The sequence below is a fragment of the Semicossyphus pulcher genome, unplaced genomic scaffold (genome assembly GCF_022749685.1).
Source record: "Semicossyphus pulcher isolate SPU_LCO1_2020_fin unplaced genomic scaffold, fSemPul1.0.p SCAF_13, whole genome shotgun sequence".
Classification (NCBI taxonomy): Eukaryota; Metazoa; Chordata; class Actinopteri; order Labriformes; family Labridae; genus Semicossyphus; species Semicossyphus pulcher.
In genome coordinates, this window is record NW_027211637.1 from 26,810,932 (window position 1) to 26,836,865 (window position 25,934).

The window sequence follows — 25,934 nt, forward strand, 5'->3', positions numbered from 1 at the left end:
AAGTTATACTTCCTCAGGCCATGAAAGTAAGTATCTTAGAGTACAAACATTAGGATTTAGGGAGTTCAGTATTATGAACCTTATACTTCAGGACAGCTGTGGAATCCAAAGTCTTCATCGGGAGACGGAGCGTCTGACACGGACAGGCAGGGACCGTCTGCTCTTAGTTTTGAATATAACGAGTCATTTTACCGAGAAACCCGAATGAAGGAAAAGTCAGCGTAAGAGTGAACACACGTAGACAGACAGGTGAGCCATCACATCTTTTCGTATGGTCCGAAGAAAGTGATTGGAGAGGCTTATTAACGGAGTGCAGCAGCTGCAGATTTTGTTACAGCAACTGATTGATTGAAGAATTCCCTAATAAATGACAAAAGTGCTTTACGACTTGAAAACGTATAAAAACGTGCAGCTAATTACCACCCGCAGAGAGCTACAAAACACATTTCCAACAAACCAACAAATGGTTCAATTATATCTCGCGACTACACAGGGAACAAAACATCCGGACGAGCCCCCGTGTTGTCATAACCAAAGACAGGAAGGGACACACAGTGCCAAAATACATAAGTAGTTTATTACAATCTAACAATGATTGTGAGAGTATCATCAGAAGTGTGCATGTGGGTGTGTGAGTATACTGTAGTGGAGGGGGTTAAGGAGTGAATCATACTAAACGGGTGCAAACGCTGGTCAGGAGAGAGAGAGAGAAGTCTAGCAGGAAGCTGGGCTTTTATATCCCGTGGCTCAATGGGCCCAGGTGCTCCAGATCTGGGAGGATACATCAGTCAGCTCCTGGTGCCTCAAAGAGAACATATGCACGCTGGTTTGGCTGGGTTGGTGGAGCGGGCGCCCCGTGTGTGGCGGCTGCGGTCCTCGACGCACTGATCGCAGGTTCGACCCCCGGTCTGCCGATCATTTGGTGCATGTCGTCGCCCTCTCTCACTCTCTCTTCAGCTGTCCTATCAAACAAAGGCCAAAAATAATAGATAATAAAAAAACCATGCATACTGTCATAAGGGAAATGACCCTTCCTCCCTTTAACCCATGAAGCAGTGCTGACACATGACATCAAGTAGATGACACTGCTGCCTCTGGCTTTGCACGAGCTTTAACACCACGCAGATACTTTGTGGACGGATGAGAGTTGAAGTTAGAATTGATGCCAGTATTAGGCGTGAGCAGGAACAGCAGGCAGGCAGGAAAGCAGACCCAGTGTAGGAGTAACAAAGTACCGGAGCAGAGGAACTGCCAGTGACCGGCTATCGAATGGTAGCCTCCGCATGACCTTTGACTCCGCGACCCCTTCGCATTTCTCCTACGCAGCTCACCACAGCCAGCACATCTTCCTTCCTCTCTCTCCCTCTCCGTCTCTCTCTCACCACATCTCTGGCCAGAGACCTTTGGTTGGCTGAGTGGGCTGGAGCAGCACAGTAGATCATGGTAATGTATTCAGCCAGAGGGGTTGGAGTGCTACTGCCTTAAAACACCCCGGCTCGCTCCAACACTAGAGGAAGAAGACAGATGAGGCCAAGATTCCAATTATTTTCTCTATCTGTTGACCTCGATTCACTTTATCAATGCTGAACAATGTGCAGCTTCTTCCCGCACATGGCCTCGAGGAGTGGATGTACTTTTGTATACTCTGTTTTATTGGAAACAAACTGTATAGAATTTAGTTTTATTGTGACGTGCGAGCGATAGAAAGTAATGTTAGGAATCTGAGCGGCGTGTTATTATGTCTGTGTATTGCAGTGATGGAAAATAATCTGAAGAAATCCAGTAATCCTTATTAATCCTTCTGTTGTGCAAACAGAATGCATTCATTAAAAGTGTCTATTGAAAGGGAGAAGCCATGCCAAGGTGTCATGGTGTTTTTAAACACAGACATTTACTGCCCCTCCTACAGAAGAACCCGAACAGCTCGTTTTTCTTTATCAAATCCCACAATGCCCCATTTCCCCGTCACTATTTACTCACTCATCGCTCTGGATTTACACACGTCACACTCGGTGAAAAACACCCTTAAATGATGGCAGCAGTTTTCTGTCCTGACAGGACTCAGCGAAGGAAAGGATTTATTTAAGGGCCCGAAAAAATAAGAGAGTAAGAGGAGAAAAAGTGAGGACGGTGTGTAAAGAAAGAAGCCCACAGTATCCGTCTCCGGCGGAGCAGATGGTCGTCAGAGCCGTAGTTGACTTGCAAATGTTCCAACGTGACAGTCACGAGGACGCTGCCGGAGCATCTGGGCCCGTCTATATGACACGTCGCCATGCCAAGAGAGGGAACGCAGCCCGGATCAAACTTAGCATGAACTCTTTTATACATGAAACCTTTTGATTCCCACACACTGATCGGGAAAACATACTGTCTGTTTATTTATTTAGATGCACATTAGCTACAGTGACAGCAACAGTAGCTCCTCTCCCTGTATAGACACATTTTACACAGCTCTCACTCATTAATAAGTCATCCCGTATCCTACAATGCAGGGAGTTATTCTTATACCCCTTCCCCACCTAAATCAATGTTGCCAGATCAGACTGACAGTTTCCAGCCCAATTACAGCTAAAAAAAAACAGCTCAATTCAATAAAAACCAGCAAAAGCAAACAGATCATAAGCATGCAAAGCTTCACACCTGCATCAGATAACCAAAGATAAACTGTTAGATAAATGTGCTATCACAACACAAAAAGAGTGATAAATAAGAGAAATAAAAAAATGAATATGCCCTTAAATGCACCAAAAATATTAAAAATAAGGCATCATTTAGGCATTGTTAAAATGTGACTTAAAGTCATATCTGTGATTTAAGAAATGTAAAAAGAAACTGTCAATGATAATGAGGTCAGAGTACATACAGTAGGTCCTCCTTTATTCACAGGATTGAATACAACTCATGTCAATCAAATGGGTAAACAGTGAGTGAGTAAAATCCACGACATCGTTGTTTCTGACCATAAATGACAGTTTGTTCTGTGTTCAAAATCCCGCCAAATGTTGACAGAAGCAGCTGTTCTCCTCAGCCCAAGGTAATCAAAAGAAGCCCAATTTGGCAACACTGACCTAAATTGAACGTGACCCGGCCAGAGCCGCTTACAGATGCCGATTGTCTCTTTTCCCATTGCCAGTGAAGTATACTCCTGTCAGTCTCTTTTCTGCTGCGTCACCGTCCTACATCACAAACGCGCCAGAGACAGGGTTAGTAAACAGTGACGATGTTACAGTGGTTAGGTCTTTATTGTATCTATTACTCATTCAGTCTGTTGATCAAACTCGGCGGCAACAAAATTTGGCTTGATGTTTGAGCGCTGCTCGGACGGAGACGAGCAGAATTTGTAGCTGAGATGACGAGGAGTCGCAGAAGTTAGCGACGGAGCATAGCATTGCGCCGGAAAGGGGGCGGAGATTAGCGTGTCGACACGGGTACTGTGTTCCCATCGTTGCCGATCGGAGCCGAGGTGAAAGTTACCCGGGTGTACAGCAGAGTCATTTGACCGGGTCTGATTGCCGATTGTAACCTTTCCCACTAAGCTAAAAAGCCTGGTGTTAGCGGGTTTTTTGACCAGTGGGAAAGCGGCTTTATACTGTGATGTCATCATACACTGACAGCATGTACGGCTGTTATAACTCTGTATTTATTTTTCTCTCTGTTGCCGTTCCGCCCACACATTCACACAACATAAACTTGTTGAAAGTATGTCAGGAGTCCTCTCTGCTTGTGCTATCTATTTTTAAAAGTCCTCATCGTCTCCCCCTCCATCATGCCCTGCTGCTGTAGCTTGTAAAGTGGGAATTCTAAAGTAAAATGTGACACAAGAGCAGAGAAAGCTTCAGAGCACTGTAGTGCAGCGAGAGCGATATATTGCCGTGTATGTTTCTGTCACTGATGTGGTGTTGGAGGTGTGTTGATTTCCAGCCAGTCAACAACAGAAAATTAACAACCACCTTAATAATCAAATTAATGTCCAAGTAAGTAAATATACCCAGCATTGTCTTGTTTCAGCTTCTCAGAATGTTAAGGCTTTCTGCTGTTCTCATTTTAAACTGGATGTTTTCGGGGTGTGGCTAAGACAAACTGGGCGGCTGTGGCTCAGTGGTAGAGTCGGCCGTCTCTCAATCAGAGGGTTGGGGGTTCGATCCCTGACTACAGTCCACATGTGGAAGTGTCCTTGAGCCGAGACACTGAACCCCACATTGCTCTCGAAGGCACAGCCATCAGTGTGTGAAGATGATGACTGGACTGGAGATGAGCACTTTAGATTGCAGCCTGTGCCATCAATGTAAGAACATGAGTGTGAAAGAGTGAATGTGACATGCAGTGTAAACTTGAAGTGACCGGAAGACTAGAAAAGTGCTATATAAGTAAGTCAATTTACAGACTAAGACAACGTTGTTGGAACAGTTAATAATCCAAACAATAGAGATAAATAGAATTTAACTCTACCAAGTAGTAAAAATGTATTTTTTTGTCATTTCTTTGTTGTTAATTACATAAACTACAAACTATTTTGGGCCTTAAAGGAGAGGAATGAGAGGGCGCTGGTTTAGCTCAGATTTCCTGTCTCTCTTCAGCTTTCCTGAAGTCCTGAAATGCTAAAAAAAAAACAATCTTTGTAAAAGGAGAGGAATTATATGTTTTATTTTTTTATGTGCTTTTTTTTACTGCATTTGAGCCGCCCACCTTTTCCTTAATTCTGGCCACAGTTGAGGCGTGACCACGCAATGCATTAGTCATGGACGCCTTGAACCACTGACTGTATATAAAGACGGACAACGCGTCTCCACCACCTCTCATTGTTCTTATTTCAAGCCAAATTACCCCCGAGGCGGGCGCTGACATCTTGCACTGTTGACGTCTTTTGGATCGGCAGATCGAGCTGCAGGAACAATGTCCCACCCCTTCCGCTAACCAAAACTCAGATTAAACTTACCGTAAAAACAGCAGAGATCCCGCACGTCAGCGTGTTAAACAGCAGGACAGCTTCTCGTGTCAGTCTGTCCGTTCCTCCTCTACTCTGCTAATCTAGAACAGATCAGCTGCAGGAGCCGGATTTGTCAACAGAGCTGTCAATCATCATTTTTACAGCATCGGACAAGTAATTAAAAGTAAACTTGTCAGAAAAATGAACACTTGGACGTAAATCAGCATGATAAGAACTAAATATAATGACAGAAACCATGTTTGAGAAACATTAATATGACGTGTATTTTGATTTTATAGTTTGACAAATGTCCCATCTGTTAACATGGAGGAGGCGGGCTTTATGACCTCTACTGCAGCCAGTCAGCAGGGGGCGATAGAGAGGGTTTGGCTCCACTTTTAGGGAGCTGTCATGTCGGCCATGTTTTTATACAGTCTATAACGTGAACATTTTTACAGAGTAGTTTATGTTCTACTTTTCCTCAGCAGCTTCGGTTAACCAAACTAGATTTCTCCTGAGGATAGCTTTGCTGTTGTTTCTTCTTCCAGTGTGAATTAATTGGCAGCTTGCTTAGCGGCTTCCCCAACACTGAATTACAGTAATGATTAACAGATTAATGCTTGATTACATTAATCCTTAGTTGCCGCCTAAAGTCACACATTACACACATACATCCGAGTTCTTTAATCAGAATTTGTTTTCACATTTAGACCCAACACTCCCCAGGGTTAAAACACACAGACCAGTCCCTCTCTCCACCTCTGTAGTCACACTCCTGCATCCGGCCTGTGTAGCCTACACACAATGAGTTTGCATCGATCTACCCCGGCTTGTTCCCGAGCCGCAGACAACAGGTAGGAGGCGTGGTAGTCGCTAGCGTTCACCAGCTTTGATGATATTTACCTCTAATTAAGTTTCTTCCCCTGAGAGAGAGAGAGAGAGAGCGGGCAGGGAGGGAGAGGAGATAAAAACCTCTGTGAGCGGAGTGGTGTGCAGCAATCAATCCTCTCGCTCCGTCCCTCTAGAGCTCAGCCAGCGAGGATGGATGGAAGACAGGAAAGAGAAGTAATAAAAGAGCCATAGCTCAACCTCCACCTGAGGAGGCAGAGGAGCAGTGCCTCCATCCTTTGTGTGGTTCTTGTCCTCGGGTGTTTTTCAGTGAAGCGGTAGCAGCGCAGTTTATTTTCGATTTTATGGAAGCTTCCTCTCCAATAAAGATGGATTTAATGACACATAATAATTCCTATTCTCGGAAAGGAATGATTTTATATGCCTGTTGTTAAGCTGCTGAGCTCCCTGCAGGGCTCATGTTGACGCCGATGTGTTTCAGTTAAGATCACACTTTAGGTTACAACAAACAGACGGCCTTAAAACAGAGTTTCTTTCTGGATCCAGAGAACAAGAGTTTATCCTGGATGTCTGAATCACATTGTTTTATTCAGGCTGCTCATAGCGTGAACACATCTCCAGTAGCATCTCAGATTCCTCCCTAACACGTCCATACTCTTCCCCCTCAGGTGTGCAAAGTGTTGAACACCACCAGCATGAGCTGCTTCGCTCCCTCCCTCATGGCGGAGTACCTTCCCGGTTTGGACACAGTGAAGCACGCCGACGAGTTCGGGTTCATCTTCAACAACGTGCAGGCGCTGCTGGTCTACAACAACACCAACCTCCTCTACTACCCAAACCCTTACTTTGAGCCCCTGAGTACCACGGGAGTCCTCGAGCAGAAACCAGGCTCACCCATCATTCTCAAGGTAAAGGACGAGCAGATTAGCATGCATTTACATTTACAGGACGTTTACTCGTTTAACCCAAGCAGATTTATGAGCGTATCCTTGGGCGAGACACTGACTTCTCCTTCTCCAGGCTCCCTTTGCAGTGTGGAAAATATTTAGTCATTTACAGGTCTGGATAAGAATGGGAAAATTGTGTTTCCGGGCTGTTTTCTCTCTTCTGCTTTCTAAAATATAAACTCATAATTTGTGAAAGTAAATTGAGTGCTTTTCATCGAGTTTGTACCAGACTAAGTGTTTTATCTTCGAGAGAGAGCGGTGTTGTTAGAACCCCCAGAAAGCTCATTACCAAAAGAGGTCCAGCATAAATGACAGGGTCAGGGAGTCGCAAAACAAATGTTATATTTTTTAACAAACAGCAAGAATTGATCCAACTGTAACCAAAGGGAACAGATGTAATTAAAATGTTTTTTATTCCAAGAATTGTCAGGCTTAAATAACATAGTGCAGAGTTGTATTCCTTCATTCTTTCGGCATTCAGGGCGCAACGCTGAGTTTGACCCGGGACTTGCTTTTTTCAGAACAGCAGATATCTGCACACGCAAGTCAAAGACAAATTGTTGCATGTAAAAAGTAGACAATATAGTATTTTTAATTATTTTCTATTGTAAGACACAACTTGTTTTGTTTTATTCTTTCATAACGTACGCCTAGCAGTGAGAGGGTTACCTATTAGTACCGTAAAGTCTGGAATATAAGTCATGGTTTTCTTTAAATATTTATTAATAAAAACAGGTAAACAAGTTATTTCAACATTATTTCAATTCATTTTCATCTAACAGATTATAGCCTTCCGGGCTGCTGGTTTGGCTCGGTTGGTGGAGCCGGCGCCCCATAAACAGACGCACTGATCGCAGGCTCGACTCCCGATCTGCCGATCATTTGGTGCACGTCATCCCCAAGTCTTTACTCCCAACACTTCCTGTCGCTCTTCAGCTGTCCTATACATTAAAGGCAAAAGCCAAAAATAAAAAAAATCATAGCCTTCCATCTGTTTTCGTAATGTCGACTTTGCAATCCTGCTCGCGATGCAGTTGTTGAGGTAGCCTACAGTGACATGGATTGTCGTGAGGGTAGCGGCTGCACTGGTGATCGTGAGATGTGCATGTCCGTGACGATACAACCATCATCTGTGTAGAATACCGTAAAGTACCTCTCTCTGCATTTTATACTAGTATATTTGTCACATTGGTATAAAGGACGCAGCTCTCTTTTTAGATTAAAAAGAAATGTATTACAAGTGCGTCTTATACACCGAATTTTATGGTATGTGTTACAGGTACGTAAAAAAAATAAAATACACCTTTTCGGTCAGTAATTTTGGTTTTCTTTATCATTTCCCCCCTCAATATATTTTATTTCTAATAAATATCTAACTGTAAATACAGACCGAAATAAACTACTTCTACCAGGAGACACTGGTCAGTCCCAATCCAAACAGAAAATATCCTCTAACATCACACCCGTTTTAAGGTAGACCACGTTTAAATCAAATGTGTTCCTTTCTTGTTGTAGTCGTATATATGATTCTTTTTTTTCTTGTAACAGACAGGCGTCATCGAGGAATATATTTTATTTCCTCGTCCTGCTTGCCAGCTGTTCCCACTTACTGCCACTGTGAGATATATCACCGTGTTTGATCTCAGTATGAAGTCGCGTTCGGCCGCAGCTGTGTCCAAACCTGGGGATCTCATTTACAGTGTATTGGGGGGACATATTGGCTTCGTGGGTTGTGTAAAATTGTCTGATCTTCAATGAGCCGTGTTGAGTTTTCCTCCTAATTTCGCGCCCCCTCTGTGCGTCTCCACGTGCCCACAGGGCAGAAACCTGGTTCCCCCGGCGGCAGGAGGGGTGAAGCTTAACTACACGGTGCTGATCGGAGAGACCCCCTGCTCTGTCACTGTGTCCGAGAGCCAGCTGCTGTGTGAGCCGCCCAACCTCACCGGACAATACAAAGTCATGGTCAGTATGTGTGGGTTTCTCTTTGTCTATCCTCTTAACTTCCTCTCTCACTCTGTGTTTATCTATCCCCGTATTTGTGTTTTATGCTTAATAATAGTTGGCCTCTAAACTCCATTATTCGTCTCTCGTCATTGTTCATTCGGCTGAAGGAAAGAGGTCAAAAGGAGAGCAGCGTGAATGTGCTCCAGCTGTCAGAGGGTTCTGCCAGAATCTGCGGCAATTATTTTTAGTTGCTTGCTCGTTTATTGAGTGCAAGACCCGGACTTTTTCCCTTTCTAGTCAGCGTGTAGGTGGCCGCATGTGTTTGCACTCGGTATCAATTTCAGCAGGCAATATTTACCTATTTTTTTTGCTCCTGCTGAGGATCAGTTATCGTGCGGTATAGAGCTAAAGAACAGGGATCTGATTATGTTGAAACATTAGGAGTTGATGCATCTCCAGTTTTTAAAACCCTCCTTTCTCTATTTTTTAAAAATGTATTTTTTGATCTAAACGACCAAAAAGTTTTGGGATTGCACCACTTTATCTCCCTAGGCGACAGGTTAATATATGTAACGGATGTGACATAATCTTTTGGGCAAATGCACCTGGACAAAGTATTTGTTTCTGTCACTTTTAGGCGCTGATTGTTATTCCAAGAGTCTATTTTTCCATTTTTTGGGGGGCCTTTTATGCCTTTTTATTGAGAGAGGACAGAAGCAGGGGAAGAGAGAGTGGTATTGACACACGACAAAGGGCTGAGGGTGGGAGTCAAGCCCGGGCCGCCGCATCGAGGACTATGGCCTCTGTATATGGGACGCATGATTTAACCACAGAGCTAAACTGGCGTCCCAAAATACTGCTTTCAGAAAAACAAAAAGGAAACAGAGTTATTACATCAATCTCTTCAAAGCAACCAGACTCCATTGATAATAACAGTAACATTACGAAGATGAAGATGGGAGTTGCTTTTCAACCGCTGCCTTTATGTGTTTTATTTTGTGTTACACGAACATTGCGCTACAGCCGAATTGAAAGACCAAAGTCACACAATTACACAAACGAAGTAAATGATTAAGGCAGTGAAAGAGCAGCAACTCCTGTGTCCTGCAAGGTAAAATTACTGTTTTTCTTAATGGAATCTGGTGGCTTTGAAGAGAGCGATGTAACGGCTGTTTCTGGTTCAAAAAAAGGATCTTTCATAAAACAGCTCGCTGTTGGGATTCTTTCCAGAGGATTGTCAGGCACTTCAAATAACAATCTGAGCTAATCAATGTCAAAAACAAGCACTCCTAATGGATTACATTGATTGCACATTTTCCCACTGCAGCCTGTTTTACACCTGCCGACTAAAGTGATCTACTGAAGCAACTCCAAAACTTCATACATAATGTAATTCCCCTTTAAGGAACAAAAATGTATGTTTAATAGTTAATTTTAAGTTGTGATCATGTTTGCGTGTGTCTCTCCACAGGTCCAGGTCGGCGGTCTCCATGTCTCTCCCGGTGCCGTCCACATCATGTCCGACAGCCTGCTCACCCTGCCAGCCATCGTCAGCATCGCTGCAGGCGGAGGCCTCCTCCTCATCATCGTCATCCTCGTCCTCATCGCCTACAAGCGAAAGTCACGTGAGAATGACCTCACCCTGAAGCGCTTGCAGATGCAAATGGACAACCTGGAGTCACGTGTCGCCCTGGAGTGTAAAGAAGGTGAGTGTGAGATTAGTGTAGTCAGCAGACGGAGCGGGACGCAGCACTTTGAAGCAGCCTTCTCTCACACTTCAGGGTGTAGAGTCAGAGTGAGCGTGATCACGGCTCTGCTTTGCTTGAAATATGCATTTAGAGACAGTAATTTTAGAGCCTGCTTTATCACTCATGCGGCTGAATGGGGCTGCTGAATGCATTTCACTTGGGCAGACTGTTACCACATAACACACATAGACGTGTATGTGCACATAGTATAGTACTGAACTTACAGACGGTCTGTGTGCGCGTGTTAAATAATGCAGAGGAAATTTCTGCAAATCTGGGTCAGCGAGTCATCCTGGTTGTACATCGCAGCACATAGATTAAGTCAGTTAACCCTGCATGTGACCCGTCTCGTCCGTCCTTGCTGCTTTCTAGTTTGCATTCTGCACACAAACAGCTACATGAATACAGAGTTTCTCATTAGAGTAACCCCAACCTCCTCCCAGCGAGAGGCACATTATGCTGATTACATTTTATTCACATCTTAGCTGAAGGGGTAAATGCTGCGTTTATCTTTTTCGTGCAACCTGTGTGGAGATGTTCAGATACAGTTTTTCTGATTACGATAAATGAACTTTTGTATCAGTTAAATATTAACAGCTGTAGGCTTATGCTTCTAACCCTGTATGGCAACGTTTTACACTACCAGATCAAGGCGGGATAATTACGCCTCTGTTTTGTCCGTCTTCTATGTAAAACCCACAGAGGCGTAACAGAGGCGTAATGGCGTCAGTGTAAACAGCGGAGCCAGCAGGGCGGAACAGCGCCGTGTGTGTGTGAAGCATGCGCTGTTTGTTTACACCTCGCGCATGTTTTGCTTCGGCAATGCCAGAACGCTGTGTAAAAACACACACTGAGGCGGCTTTATGCCGGCGTTGCGTGGTCCAATGTAGAATGACAAAGGTGGCAAGAGGACGTAGCTGAGGTGGAACTGCAGTGTAACAAGACTAGGTCAAAACCTAGTTGGTGGCTGACCGCATCAGGTCAGTGTGCCCTTTTGTTGGTAATGTGTTACAAGGACTGTCCTTATGATGCCGATGACAACGTGTTTGCTGCGGACGTAAGCGAGGACAGCGGGCGAGCAGCGGAGGAGCAGCCCCGCCTACTCCCGGAACAAAGTATCCAGAGCCGTATAGACAGAGAGACACGTCAGTGGAGGTCCAATACGCTCCATGATCTACCATTGCAATGTCGCAACTCTCTCTCTCTACAGCTGTAAAAGTACCGTCACTCAGTCAGTCAGTCAGTCAGTCATTTACTCAGTCAGTCACATACAGACCCGTGTGTAGGGCTGACCCCGAAGGTCAGACATAAAGGGCTACTAGTGCCACCCCTGACGCCTTGCAAACTTCCCACTTCCCATCATCCTTCTCCTGGTGGGACTTCCTGCCGTAAAAGCAATAAGAATCGATTTCTAGCTTGCTTTCTAGAAATTCTCCATACACGATCAAACACCCAGCTGCTTTGAAACACACTCCTCCCTTGTGACTCAGGGTTAAGTGAGGTCGCAGCAGTTCATCTGACCTTTGACCTTCTACCCACTGGGACGACCGCAGATAACCTCAGACTGATCTCTGTGCCTCCCTGTCGCGACGTTGAGTTTTATTTACATGCTTTCAAATCAACTCTGCCGGTTGGCCCCTGATGTCATCACCGGGTCATCACAGCCAATCACTGAGACAGCAGAAGAGAGGCTGGTGTTTGACAGTGATGCGGGATTTCATCAGCCACACAGGACCTTATTATTTACCCCCTCAAGCAACCCCATATCAGAGCTCCCTGTGTGTTTTATGCAGGGAAAAAAATATTGCAGCAAACTTCCAGAATGGTCGAATGACAGATACACAGACGGAAAGATAGACAGGCCGAGCAGGCAAACAGGGGGAATCAGTCACACACTGACTGCCTTGGGAAAGAAGAAGATTAATGTTTTAACCATTAGCGGTGGCCAGGAGTGTTCTGCCCTGTGGGGTGGATTAAGGAGGTACCTGGGTTCCTCCTTATGAGTGTATCCACTCCATGTGTGCCTGTGAGCCCGCGTGTTGGTGTGTAAAACCCATGAGTCGCAAAGGGGGGGCCGGGAGTTGAGGGGCTAAGACTGGTGGAGTTTTGAGGAAGGTGTTGTGGGACTGCTGCTGCTCCTGTGATAGGCTGCAGACGGGGGGGGGAGCCTTCCCCCGGGGGCGGCGAGGCAGAGCAACAGAGCCGAGGGCCCGAACAGGAGTCAGTCAGGATGGAGCCAATTAACTAGTGCTCACCTGCAGCCTCACACTGAGATGACACGCACTCTTTGGGGCCGCATACAGCCAATTTACTGGCTGCTAGATAAAATTGAGTGAGAAAGGGAGGTGTGTGTGTGTGTGTGTGTGTGTGTGTGCGAGAGAGAGAGAGAGAGAGGGGGAGTTTTTTTTCAGTGAGGGATGTGAAATATTGAGTTTTTCTGACATGAACGACTATCTTGGGCTTTAACTGTCAGCTTCATCTTAGCGGTAGTAAACACCATGAAGATGAGAAGGATTCACATATTTGCTCCCCCTGGGATTAAAGTTTTATTCTGATGCTGCATGTCTAAAGTATTCCCTCAAACTCGTCTCTCTTTCTTCTCCCGCAGCCTTCGCTGAGCTGCAGACCGACATCAATGAGCTCACCAGCGACCTGGACAGAGCCGGAATCCCCCATCTGGACTACAGGACGTACGCCATGAGGGTGCTCTTCCCCGGCATAGAGGATCATCCCGTCCTCAGAGAACTGGAGGTAACTAGAGAGCGACAAGGAGCAAAAGAAGACGTATAAGCAGCAAATGCATTAAGAAGGGGCAAGAAAAAGTCAAACCGCGGTTAAAGAGAGCTACAGAGGGAGAGGTAGGCTGTGTCTGCCCTCACCACTCTCCCTGCAGGGTAGCCTCCATAGGCAGCAGAGTGCTAGAGGGGGAAAGGAGACCAGTGTGTGCCACTTATCCTCTCTACCCTCTGGTCTTATACATACACATATATAGCAAATTACACTGAGCAGCATGCACACAAGTATGTACGCCGCACATGCACGAGCTCCCTCATGGAAAACAGGGTCCCAGCACATGGCTATTTCATCCACCAGTGGCTGCAGTATGAGGGGTAATGAACTGAGTAATTCCCAATCCTCAGGCAGGACTGTGGGTTCCTCCATTGGGGGGGAAAAACTGGCTGGTTAACACATTTTTGCTCTCCTCTTTGTGGGACCAAAGTGGTGCTGGAACTCAAGTCTATTTTATGTGGAACACAGAGAGTAAAGTTCAGAGGATAAACTATCAGGGATTAAAGGGATTGGCCATATTCATGTCGGCCATTTTCCTCTGACAGTTAAGGTTGGGAAGCTTAAATGCTGTTATGATGTCATACTGCAGCGTTCCAGGTTGTGAAAAGACAATGAACAGGTAAAATCAGGAGCAAAATTGAGCTACATTGCAAGTTAAGGCAACGTATTTGATAAATCATTAGCTACCGTTACAGCTATCATTAGCACTGAGCCACTTTCAAGTAACCTAAATATTAACGTTAGCTAGGAAGTGGCTTAAAGCTAATATTACAGTTTGGTGGTGTTACACGATACAATAGGAAAGAGGTTATTCTAAGCTAATCCAAAAGGCTGAAGTTCTTGAAGACGGTTCACCTCTCATCCGTAAGGCGTCTTCAGTTCTAAAAGCCTTCGTAAGTCATGAGTGTGCTAATAGATGTGTAATCAAGGGTGAGTCGTTCACCTGGGCTGTTGACCTAATGGTAACTAGCGTTTTTAGTACCCTCTGGTGTCAGTGGGAAAGAGGTTCCTTAGCTCCTAGCTAACATACTCCTAGTTAACGTCATTTTAGCCAGGAATGCTAACATAAGCTGTTGTCTAATGTTAGCATACGGGCTATTAATGTTACTCTGCAATATTGCCTGATGCTACAGATTTTAACAATCAATTGTCTTCTAAGTAGCTGATTAATCTGGAAGCAGTGAAATGATAGTTTGTCAGATACTATATTTATGCACCTTACAACCTGGAACAGAGCATTACGACATCAAACCAGCATTCGAGCTACCAACCCTGAGCCTCCCACCGTTTTCCTCTGAGCTAGAAGTCAGAGGAAAATGGCTGTAGTATGATTATAGTGATCGGTGGGCAAGAGTTAAATCTAATGCAGGATGGGATTATAGGTGGAGAGATGGTAGCTCAGATCGTACAAGTCAGAGTAAGAACCTTTTTATTGACCTAAACAAAGCAAGCTCTCTTCACAGCCACCAGACTTAATTTACAAAAACATCAATTTTGACCTGAAGGAACGCTGGAGTTGCTTATCTACTGCTTCCATTATCGTTAGCTTTTTTGTGTATTTGTGTGTCATTTAAAGATTGTGTTGGCTCCAAACTAACCATTCAAAACCCCAAAGTCACACAATAACACAAATTAACTAACAGATCGAGGCAAAACTAGACTATTTACTCACATGTTCTGCAAGGTAAAATCACTGTTTTTGTCAATGGAGTTTGGTTACATAGAAGAGAGAAACGTAACAGCCTTTTCTGGCTAAAATAAAATTATTTTAACCTTATCAAAAAGGTCTAGCTGAGGGTAGAGTTCAAATGCAATGTCTGCTCACTTCTCAGAACAGTGAATTGTAAGCTGCATATGCTTGGCACTGTGTGTGTGTGTGTGTGCGTGTGTGTGACAGGTTTGTCTGGAAAACAGAACCGAGTTAGATATTCAAAGTTGGTGAATTCAAACAAAAGAAAGAAAGTGGGTTTTTGTCAGCGAGGCATTGTCTTACCCAGGCAAGTTTTTCGACATTTGACTTTAAAGTGAAATTGCTGCTAGCTCAGAGTGCCATGCTTTTTAAGAGACCCGGGTCAATAATTGATTAAGATCTTCTCAGTTACTTACCGTGAGTGGGAACTTCTGTCTGCCTGCAGTGAAACATGAGTGAGGCTTTTTGGTGCACTTGGAAAAAATCTTTATTCTGTGCGAGACAAGGTCAAGAAGAAAGCTGAAGAGCTACAATCCCGTTCATTACTGTCTAAATTATTACAGGGCATTTATAATTCAAATTAGTGCGGTGATATTAGGACTTAAATTCATTGCTCTGCGCAGGTGTCGGGGAACGGCCAGCAGAACGTGGAGAAGGCCCTGAAGCTGTTCGGCCAGCTCATCAACAACAAAGTGTTCCTGCTCACCTTCATCCGGACGCTGGAAATGCAGCGCTCCTTCTCCATGAGGGACCGCGGCAACGTGGCATCGCTTATCATGACGGCGCTGCAAGGGCGCCTGGAGTACGCCACCGACGTCCTCAAGCACCTGCTGTCGGACCTCATCGACCGCAACCTGGAGAGCAAGAACCACCCCAAACTGCTTCTGCGCAGGTAACAGAGCATGTGATATGAAGCCTGGCGATAATCATGAATATAATGTGATCAGATTTAGAGAAGTGTAGCACTGTACACTGTACATGTTTACAGTATATACATGAAATTATGTGTGATCGTGTACCCAGAGGGCAGTTCTGAAAACACAGTCCTCATTTAACATCATGTAGAGAAGCTGAAGGCTGTAGCAGGATACATATAGACAGATGGATGGGGATTGATTTAGAGCGGTTGCTCTTCCCTCTTCGTGTTGTGGGTGGATGCGTTCGGATTTTCCCCCGTGCTCCCGCCTAGAAGCTTCACAGAACGAGGCATGTAATGAGCGCTACAGTACGTCTACAGTACGCTGTCCTAAACGCCGCGCTCTCACATCAGTTGTATGCATAATTCTCACGCGCGCTCTGTCTTTCCCCTCTCCGCTCTCTCAATGCCAATGTCAGTCTCACTTATCCTCCAGGCTCAAGCTCCTTATAAAACATTCAGAGGCGACTTCGACTTAACTATTTTCTTCTCTCGCTGTGTCTCCAGTGTACATTGTTTTCCGGGGGAGTTGGGACGATGTGCTAAAACTTTAAACACCTGCTAAGCCTTTGCCCAAGTGTCCTCAGCTGGCTCGGTGGCTCTGTATGTATAAAACAGGTGAAAGGACATTCAAACACTCCTGAAAGTTACAGAAAGTACAAGACAGGCTTTGAAAGGATGGCTGCTGTGTGCACCACTTAGATTATTAAGCAGTGACATGTTCCCTTTGTGTCCATCAGACCTGGCAAAGGTACAAACGTTCTTTACTCAAGTAAAAAAGGCTCTGGTGAAAGTAAAAGTATTGATTCAACTTTGTTACTGAGGTAAAAGTGAAAAGAGGTCAGGAACTCACAGAATCACTCTTAAGGACATATCCACTGGCTGCTTCTGTGCAAAGCTAACTGAACCTTTAGTCATATTTTGGGGACTATTAAACTTAAATCATTCCAACTTTAAAAATTAATGAATCTGTTAGATGGGGAGTGTCTTGTTGCTCTGACGTCTTGGCTTCCGCACTTTTATCCACGTCTCAACGTGGGTCAAGGACGTGACATTTACGCAATCTTCTCCGCGCTCCAAGTTTTCCTCTCTGTTCCACTTGATTCTTCTTTTACATAGTTTCCGTTACGTAACGTCTGTTATTTGTGATATGCACTGAAGGAAACGCCAATGAATCCGCCTCCTCTGTGAATCCTCTGTTATTGCGCCATCCATTTATGGTGAGATCTGTCGTCATGTTCGGAAGGCGCAAACCCAAAGATGCAAAATAAAAATACTGTATTGGTCCGAATGTAAGACAACGTTTTTCCCTTGACATGCATCTGAAAAAGTTGGATCGTCTTATGATCAGGGTCTAGACTTTTAAAGGCCAATATACTATACGTTCACAACAGTAGACGGCACCACTTATCTACCCCTCATTACTGAGGCCAGTCGTCACTCACAACTACAGAGCCAGGAGGAAGAAAGATGGAGCGACACGGTGATCGTACAAAAATGGCTTTAAGTTAATCAACAACTGATAATTAAGATAATTGTTGTCACAGAGTGTAATGTCTGAAATTTGCGAGCCCAAAAAGATCACCACTGTCTAGCTGTGGAGCTCCTTCCCCCGTCCTGGGCCCTCAGCGGGCTTAACCTGGCGCTCCACACCTTGGTTTAGCTGCTGGGAGTCCCCCAGGACCAGACCTGGAAAAAAGCCACAACGGGCCACCGTACCGCCACGTCTTAAAAATGTTAACAGTCTTACCTAACAGATGGTAATCGTACCTTGGTCCTCAAAGCAGCCGCTTCCAAGAGTTACCAGAGCTGACATCCAGCTGTTTCAAAACTGCCTCTACAAATAGACCTCACTTCACTTCGAAGGTTAAAGATTTATTAAAATGTTGAAAGGCATTTTATTAAACCCAAATGTAACTATTTAATCTTAAAGATACTGAAATCATGATTTTATTTAAAAATAAAATTGTTTTCTTTATAAAAAAAAGATCTTCTAAAAAGTCTTATAATCAGGGTCGTCTTATATTCGGACCAATCAATAACTAAAATGTAGAAGCTAAAAAATACAGATATCTGTGCAGAAATTTAGGGGACAACTGTTCAAAGTTAGATGCTGGTAATGAAGTGTACTTTGGTACTTCCTACTTCTGGTGTCCATCTATTCATTAGCTTTACCTGCTTGTCCTCTGAAAGGTCGCGGGCAGCCTAGAATTGGACAGTCAGACATGAAGTAAACATTCACACTCACACCTACAGACATTTTAGAGTCTCCAATTAACCCAACCTGCATGTCTTTGGACTGCGTGGGAAACAAAGCCCACACAGGCACAGAGAGGACACGCTAACTCTCTCTCTTAGTGTCTCTACTTGAAAAAAAACCCACATTAGCAGTCAGAGTAAATATCAGCCAGACAGAAAAGACAAACAGATAAAGAGCTTGAAAGACAGACTAAAGTGACACAGCATCAAATGGACCTGGATTAAGCTGTTATTTCACAGGACAGCAGGGACCCCATGTCACCTCTAAGTTTTCATTATCCCCTCTTATTAGGAGCACAGTGGTACGTAATCCTCGGGTCCTGCCGACGCGGCCCGGAGGGCCAAATGTCCCATAGTTTTCACATTTCACTCCCCGTTTTTTGGAAGAATTTAGGGGATTATCGATTTGACAAGGGTCTTTGGCTGTTGTTGTCTTCCTCGTCGCCTATTTAGAGGAAAGCAGGCAGTGGAGCCAGCCAGCTGAATCACACAACACGCACACACGTCTGTGATGATAGTCAAATCAAGCACGTATCTTAGCAGTAATTGTGTTTGTGCAGCGCGCAGAGTGAGACTGCTGGGCTGCCTTTTGTTGCCATTTTTGCATTGAGCTGTCTTTTCTACTGGCTCTCCTCCAGTCTATATTTATATAATTATCATATCACATATAATAGGATTGTCATATATAACAGGATTGTGAAATGCTTGCTATTATATTGGCTAAGACCCCCTCTGTTGTCTGAGACCAATGAATTAGCAGCATGTCATAAGCAGATCTTTATGCGTGTGTTTGCGTGTAAGAATATAAATTCCTGATGTATTAATGCAGTAAGAAAAAGCTGTTTTGGAATCCAGTTGATGAGTAGAAGCAGGGGTCACTCTGGATGTTGTTCTAAATGAATTATTAGTGAGAGCCAACATACACAGGAAGAACCTCCAGGTCCCCCACCCCACTTCCTGTCCCTCATTTATATTACAGTGGGTTAAGAGTGCATCCCAAGACATGTTCGAGTCGTAGCGAGGAGCCGCTCTTCTCTGCTGTCATCGAATGCTTCCCTCCCGAGGGGAATGTGTCCACAGGCTGGCATGCTCGACCTTTTAAGAGGCAGCCATAATCACACAGGCATCGCGGCAGAGATGCAAAAATAGTTCCATCTGTCGTGGCGTTTTAGCGTGTTACCCTCATGTTCTCTCAGTGACCTGCGAGCGTGATCAAAGTTTAATGTGTACAACGGATCCAAGTGGTTGCTTAATAAAGTATAAGGCTGGCCATATTCTTTGTATGTTTGTTTTTGTTGACAAAAGCTGTCAAAAGACCAAAGCTGACAAAGTCTGTCAGTGTTTTCCAATCCTTCCCTGCCTGATGATGCATTTATAGTTATTTCTTCTTACAGCAGATGTCAGTATCGAAAAGAACGTCTCAAACTTTCCTGTTATTAAATATAAAAGGATTAAATAACTTCCTGTAACTGCTCGGCACTCTAAACTCTTAAACTATTTGTGAGGGACTACTTTTTGTTGCAGATTAAGTGCTTGTGTGAGTATTTACAGCAGCAGGGCCGTGTACATGGGGTCTACTCTAAATACAATACTGTACACTTGTTTATCGTAGTGAAAGAACATGTCCCCCATGTGGCTCATATGTGGATTTAATGGTTCTGGGTCAACAATAGGCTTCTGTGGCACCAAGGCCAAGCTATCAGGCTTTGGCTACACTCTGATACTTGTCAGGAGGGTACATTCATTGTATTTTTGAGTCTTTTTTATGGGTTTTTCGGGGGGAAGAAACAGAATATTACCAGACTGGTCCTTAAAAGACACAAGATGACATTCGTCTAAAGTTGCTATAATTTGGAAATTCATTCGCAGGTATTTTGACGACATGACTGACATTGGAAAACAACTTGGTATGTTTATAGAGATTAATAAAAAGCTTAGTTTTTGTCATTGGTCATAGCAGAGGGTATCTGGAATTGCATTTCAGCCAATTTTCAATTTTTTCTGCATACAACCATAACCTGCTCAAACTTGATTGGTTAAAATGGTTATCTCAGTTTTGTTCTCTTTGGCGACACCTGTGGCGATAAACAGTAATTGCGGGAGCACACTTCCCAGATATCCAGACAGTGTCGCAAGTATGACGTCCACGGTTGGGTCTTGATTTTCCTGGCTGACGGTCGCTTTCCTTTTTAGACTGTTTGCCTTCATCTGAGCGTCGAGTTTGTTTCTTTTTCTTTGGATTTTCACTTATTTTTGAAGTCGTATCTGTAGTCATCCATCTTTTCTTTGTTTGTTCAGCCATAGTAGATTACTGTTTACTCGCAACACTTGCAGAGAGCGGAAAAGCAGCCGCTTAGCTCCGCCTACCCTCTCTGGCAGACCAACCACTGCTGGCTGATGGGAAACGCGTCACTAACTGGGCGCTGCTTGTGATTCTTTCCACGAAAGTCACCACAGACACCCAGTCTGTAAAACTGCAAATGTAAAGGCTTTCATCAGTGGGCCATAGGCTCAGTCACCATTGTCTTACCTCATTTGGCGATAGATAGTGACTTAACAGACATTTATTTACATGAAAATCTTCGAGATAATCTTTAAGGCTGAATATGTGTGTTACATAGTTTGTTGCATATAGCAGAGTCTAGGTACAGGTTGTATAGATGATGTAAAGGGAAACTCAGGCACAGCAGCAGAGCTACAGTACAATGTGGTTGCTCCAGCAAAGCGAAGCACACTTAATTATTGAGCCCTGTTCTCCGTGGTGAGCCCCAGTGCTAAGACGGAGCACCATGCCATCACTAACCACAGCACAGCACTGAGGGAAAGGAACGGACGAGAGGAAACTCGGGAGGAGAAATTAGAGGAAAGGTTGAGGAATGTGGAATGCAGCGGATGAGTGGGACTCGAGGATGGAAATGCAGTTAAACTACTTATAAACATTATAATTCACCAAATTAAATAGAGGTTGTGAGTGCTTTCCACTGAGAGATGTCCAAGCTCTGTGGGCCGAATGTTGAAGAAGCTGGATGCAAACTCGTTTTCCTTATTAACATTAACGATGCGTCTCTGCCTGGCCTCTCTATCTACAGGCCTGTTTTGTGTATTCCTCTCACACACACACCGTCTCTCACATGGGCAGATTATCTCCTGATAGCCTTTTTTACCCCACATTTGAGTGTTTAATTGCTGATGTCCTATCTATACTTTATTGGGAAAGATAATATTGGATTAAGTTATATCAGTCTACAGTCACCACACTCTAAAGCTTAATATAGATGTGGCTATAGTAATAAATTCAGATTTTTGATGGAAAAGCTTGTGGCTCTCTCACCTGGTTTTATAGGGCTAAAGGTGGATAGAATAAAATGTCTGTTAAAACAACATCCCTCTTCTTCACTCCTGTTAAGTGTCTGCCTGAATCTGATTTTAGCCTTTTACTGGCGGTAGCTTTGACTTTCCAAGCACCGAATATGCTTACAGTAGGTCATAAATATGCATTTTACAGGAATATTTAATCAAATTTCCATTCATTTGAATTCCTGAAAGGAGCCGAATGAGCTGAAGTGGTGTATCACAGAATAAAAATGAATCGGTGTGAAAAGCCTCTTGGCAGGATGAGCGGGATGGGAAACAAATCATTTTCATTTATTTGAAGGAAGCTGTTAAACTTATAACTGCTACCGATAATGCAACAAAAGCAGCCGACATCGTGTCATTGGCTGAGTGTGATGCAGGGCTGAATGTGTTTGAATACCTGACGGCAGTTTGTCTCTGTTATTCTGTAGCTGTTTCGTGGCACACGCTATTGCTCCTGTGATGTTTTGCTTCCGCTTCTATCACACCAGTTTAGTGAAAACAAATTATAGTGTTTAAATTTTCTTTTAGAGATGTTCAAACAGCCGACTAGTTGTTCCATCCCAATACTGATTCTGATACCTAGATTTGAGTATGGGTTGAAAGCAAGTAGGCTACCCCTCAGCTAACAGTGTGATTAGAAACATTTACATATTATTATAATTATTTAGCAGCTGTTTAGTACTTACCCTTATGAATAAATTAATTCTATCATTGTTATATGACCTGACTAAGGACACTAAAGGGAATCCTAACCCATAAAGCACCTGGAAAAAAACTAGGCTAACGTTGGAGGCAGCTCTGTTAGCGGCTGAATAGTGTCGTAGAAACCAGTTTTTGTTTGTTTTAACCAGTTTATGAATATATGAGTTCTATTGTTATATGACCTGACTCAGCACACTAAGGGGAATCCAAACCTATGAAAAACAAGCATATAGCGCTTGGAACTTTAAGCTAGGCTAGAGGCAGCTCTGCTAGCGTAGTGTCGTAGAAACCCTGACTTTAAACATAAAACCTGTTTAAATTATGTTGAGTTTCAATTTTTTTATAATGTGTGATGGGAAAACACTAATAGCCTAGGCTACTGACATTTTGCTTGCTAACACAACTCTCTCAGCTAGCACTGCACTGTTTTTGTTTGTTAGCATCACAAGATAATTTACCTCAGATTTGTTCCTTTTGAAACCATAATATGTATAACTGGTGTGTTTTGGAGAAGAAGAAAAAAGTGCATTACTGGGGAAGTAGCCCATACCCCATCTTGCATTTTGGGCTATAAAATTTATGTTAGACATGTTCAAATAGCCAACAAGTTTTCCGTCCAAATCCCAATTCTGATACCTAAATTTAAGTATGGGTCGATAGTGAGTACTCCTCAGCTACCAGTGAGTGATTAAACACCTTTACATAAGCTATTAGTTTAATTATTTAGCAGCTGTTTTACTACTTACCCTTTATGAATATGATATGAGTTCTATCATTGTTTTATGTCCTAGTTCAGCACACTTAGGGAATCCTAACCTAAGAAAAACAAGCATAGTTATACCACTTGGAAATTTAAGCTAGGCTAACGTTAGAGGCAGCTCTGCTAGCGGCCAAATAGTATCACAGAAACCCTGACTTTAAAGATAAAACTGCTTTATTTAGTGTTTTAACCAGCTTATGAATACATGAGTTATACTGTTTTATCGCTTGACTCAGCACACAAAGAGGAATCCTAACCTAAGAAAAACAAGCATGTAGCATTTAAGCTAGGCTAGATGCAGCTCTGCAAGCAGCAAACTAGTGTCGTAGAAACTCTTAACTGTCATAAAACTGCTTTGTTTTGTGTTTTACCCTGTTTAAATTATCTTTAGGGGTTTTTTCTTTTTCAAATACAACCTAAAATTTGTGACAGGAAAAAAAACGATGGCTAACATTTTGTTTGCTAACACTACACTCCCAGCTAGCACGGCACTGTTTTTGTTTGCTAGCATCGCACGAGATTTGTTCCTTTTGAAACCATAATATGTGTTACTGCTGGAGATGAAGAAAAAAGTGCATTACTGGGAAAGTAGCTGATACCCCATCTTGCATTTTGGGCTGTATAAACACCAAACAACTCTAGCCTTTATGTAGCAGAGATACAATACCCTTAGTGGGTTAAGTTCCTGGAAATCACATCTGAAGGGTGCACTTTTGCTCTTCTGAGGCTTGTTTTACAAAGGAAACTCTGCTCTCTCTTTGGTATTACAGACGTGAGGTGCCTTCTGGTTTACTTTGTCTTGATAGGGAAAGATTTTAGCTCACAGCGATCCTTACATTCTCCTAAAAGCTTTTTGAAAGCAATATCTAAGCTTTGACAACGTGTTTGATTCCCTCACTCAGTAGAGATGATGCTTCTCCTCATGCTGTTTGGATTGCATTTTGCTACATTAGTGAAATATGTTCTTGTATTCGCTTTCCATGATCGACCTCGCCAGCGCACATCCAAGCCTTCCCAGTAGGGTGCTCATGTCATTTCACAGAAAAAACCCTCTCCTTCTCCTTATCCATTATTACCGAAGCTCCTCATGTGTTTGATGATCCCGTACCAGAACATTCTCGAATAGCTTTCCACTTCTTTTTCACATTAAACTCTATCATCTGCTCTCTCCATCTTTTCTTAAGTTTTGCCAGAGCCGCTCTCTCTTTACCCATTTCCCTTTCTTTTCTTTATAATGTTCTTTTAATGGAATCACAGAACATTGCTTCCATCACCTTGAGACTTTTCAATCTTGTATTATTTTTCTCCTCAGCATTTTTGTAATGAGATTTCCGCCCATGCAGGGCAATGGAGTACAGAGTTATTAAGAGAGGGAGTATTGTGTTTGGCATTAGTCTCATTGAAAGACATTCCACTGCCTGCTAATATAGCCCCCCCCCGTCCCTCCCTCCACCCTCGCTGCCATTAGTAGAGCGGAGATTGGGGGGCGGTGGGTGTAAGAAGCCCCTCTTAAACACTATGTGGGATAATGAAATCCTGATGTTCATTAATGAAACTCAATTAATAGAAAGAAGGAAGTGGAGGCAGATGAGGAGGAGGAGGAGGACAAGAAGAAAAGGAGAAGGAGGAGAACAAAGTACGTCTCCCCCCTGTACATTCAAAGGGAGATATATTAAGGGGGAGTCAGCACAGCCCCCACAAAAAAAGGCTTTATTTGACTTCCTTCTTTGGGACTTGCTGAGCTTATTAAAAAGCTTAATAGGTTCCATTAACTTCTAACACACACTCAAGTCTAATACAAGCAGGGAGGGGAACATGGTAAGCAAGGGAAGGGTGGGAGGAGGGCGAGGAGGAGGTGAGTGTGGATTCTCGTAGAGGAAGGAGGGCAATTACAGAGGGATTTGGGTTATTGTCCAAAAAATCCACAATATATTTAAGTTTATTCAGCGTGAAAATACAGCCTCGGGCTCGGGTAGTGGCTCCTTATTATGTTCTCCAATAAAGGCTTTTTGTTGTGCTACTTTGCAAGGTTGAGCTTCTGAATACTGTTTGTGTCTTACTTCCTTTTTCTTTTGTATGTATACGACACCTTTATCACAATGACAAACAAGTGAGACCAGAGATTTTATATATAAAGTTTAAGACAATTCTGTAAAAAAGGGGGAGGAAGAAATGCCTTAAACCTGCATTCTTTCTAACGACCAGCAGGGGGCAACTGCACTGGTTGCAAAAATAAGAGGATTGCATTAAAGCAGATGAGAAAATGTCCCTTTTTATCAGCTGATTTATCACCCCAGTAAACATTTTCCTGATGAGGTTATGGTCTCAATTGTGAGTTTAAAGTCTTCTTAAACACAGCATGAAGTTTGTATTTTTAATTATGATCCCATTTTGATTAACATTGGCGATAAATCAGGGTATGCTTTAGGCTTCAAGTTGCAACCAGCATATGCAATGCTCGTGTTTCCATAGCACGCGCCGCGTTCAGTTTCCGACGCATGCTGCTAAAAATATGTGCCAAGTCAATTGTGACGGAGGCCGCTTCAAGCACGCGTCAAGCTGAACATAGCAGATTGTTCCAAACAGGAAGTCGGACACAAAAACAGCATAGAGCATCCAGTCATTCCAAAATAAAACACGATGTAAGTAGTTTTTATTAAGTAGTGTTCTTACTCATGGTAGAAGCACATAAATCACAGAATGATATCCAAATGAACCGATCAGCCTCGGAGGTGCAAACCGACATTGATGTCATCGCGTGATTTCGCTATTCCCGCGTGATAATGCAGTTCTCCCACGACTGTGTGATCCCGCAATCCTGCTTGGGCCAGCGCTCCACTGCGGACGGACCAGAACCGCAGCGCACACGGAACCCGGCAGACACGGATCCTCATTGGTCCCTGCGTAACACTGTGTGCCCACTTTATCATGGAAATATGCTCACTTTGGGTTCCAAAAAACGCCAGATGGCGTCCATGCACTCCCTCAGCTTTTCATCAATGCCTGCCCACCTCTGTAGCTGAAACTCAGTATAGAGTGCCCAAT

At 43.6% G+C, this 25,934-nt stretch overlaps 1 protein-coding gene across 1 annotated transcript in view; it reads left to right on the plus strand.

Annotated features, from left to right (window-relative positions):
* The window catches only part of plxna2 (plexin A2), a 194,306-nt gene that overhangs the window by 141,809 nt on the left and 26,563 nt on the right, over positions 1–25,934 (plus strand). Inside the window, exons 17-21 of the mRNA XM_069659465.1 lie at positions 6,445–6,684; positions 8,542–8,685; positions 10,139–10,373; positions 13,024–13,166; positions 15,519–15,787. Coding sequence (XP_069515566.1) covers positions 6,445–6,684; positions 8,542–8,685; positions 10,139–10,373; positions 13,024–13,166; positions 15,519–15,787 — 1,031 coding nt within the window. The remainder of the gene's footprint in view (positions 1–6,444; positions 6,685–8,541; positions 8,686–10,138; positions 10,374–13,023; positions 13,167–15,518; positions 15,788–25,934) is intronic.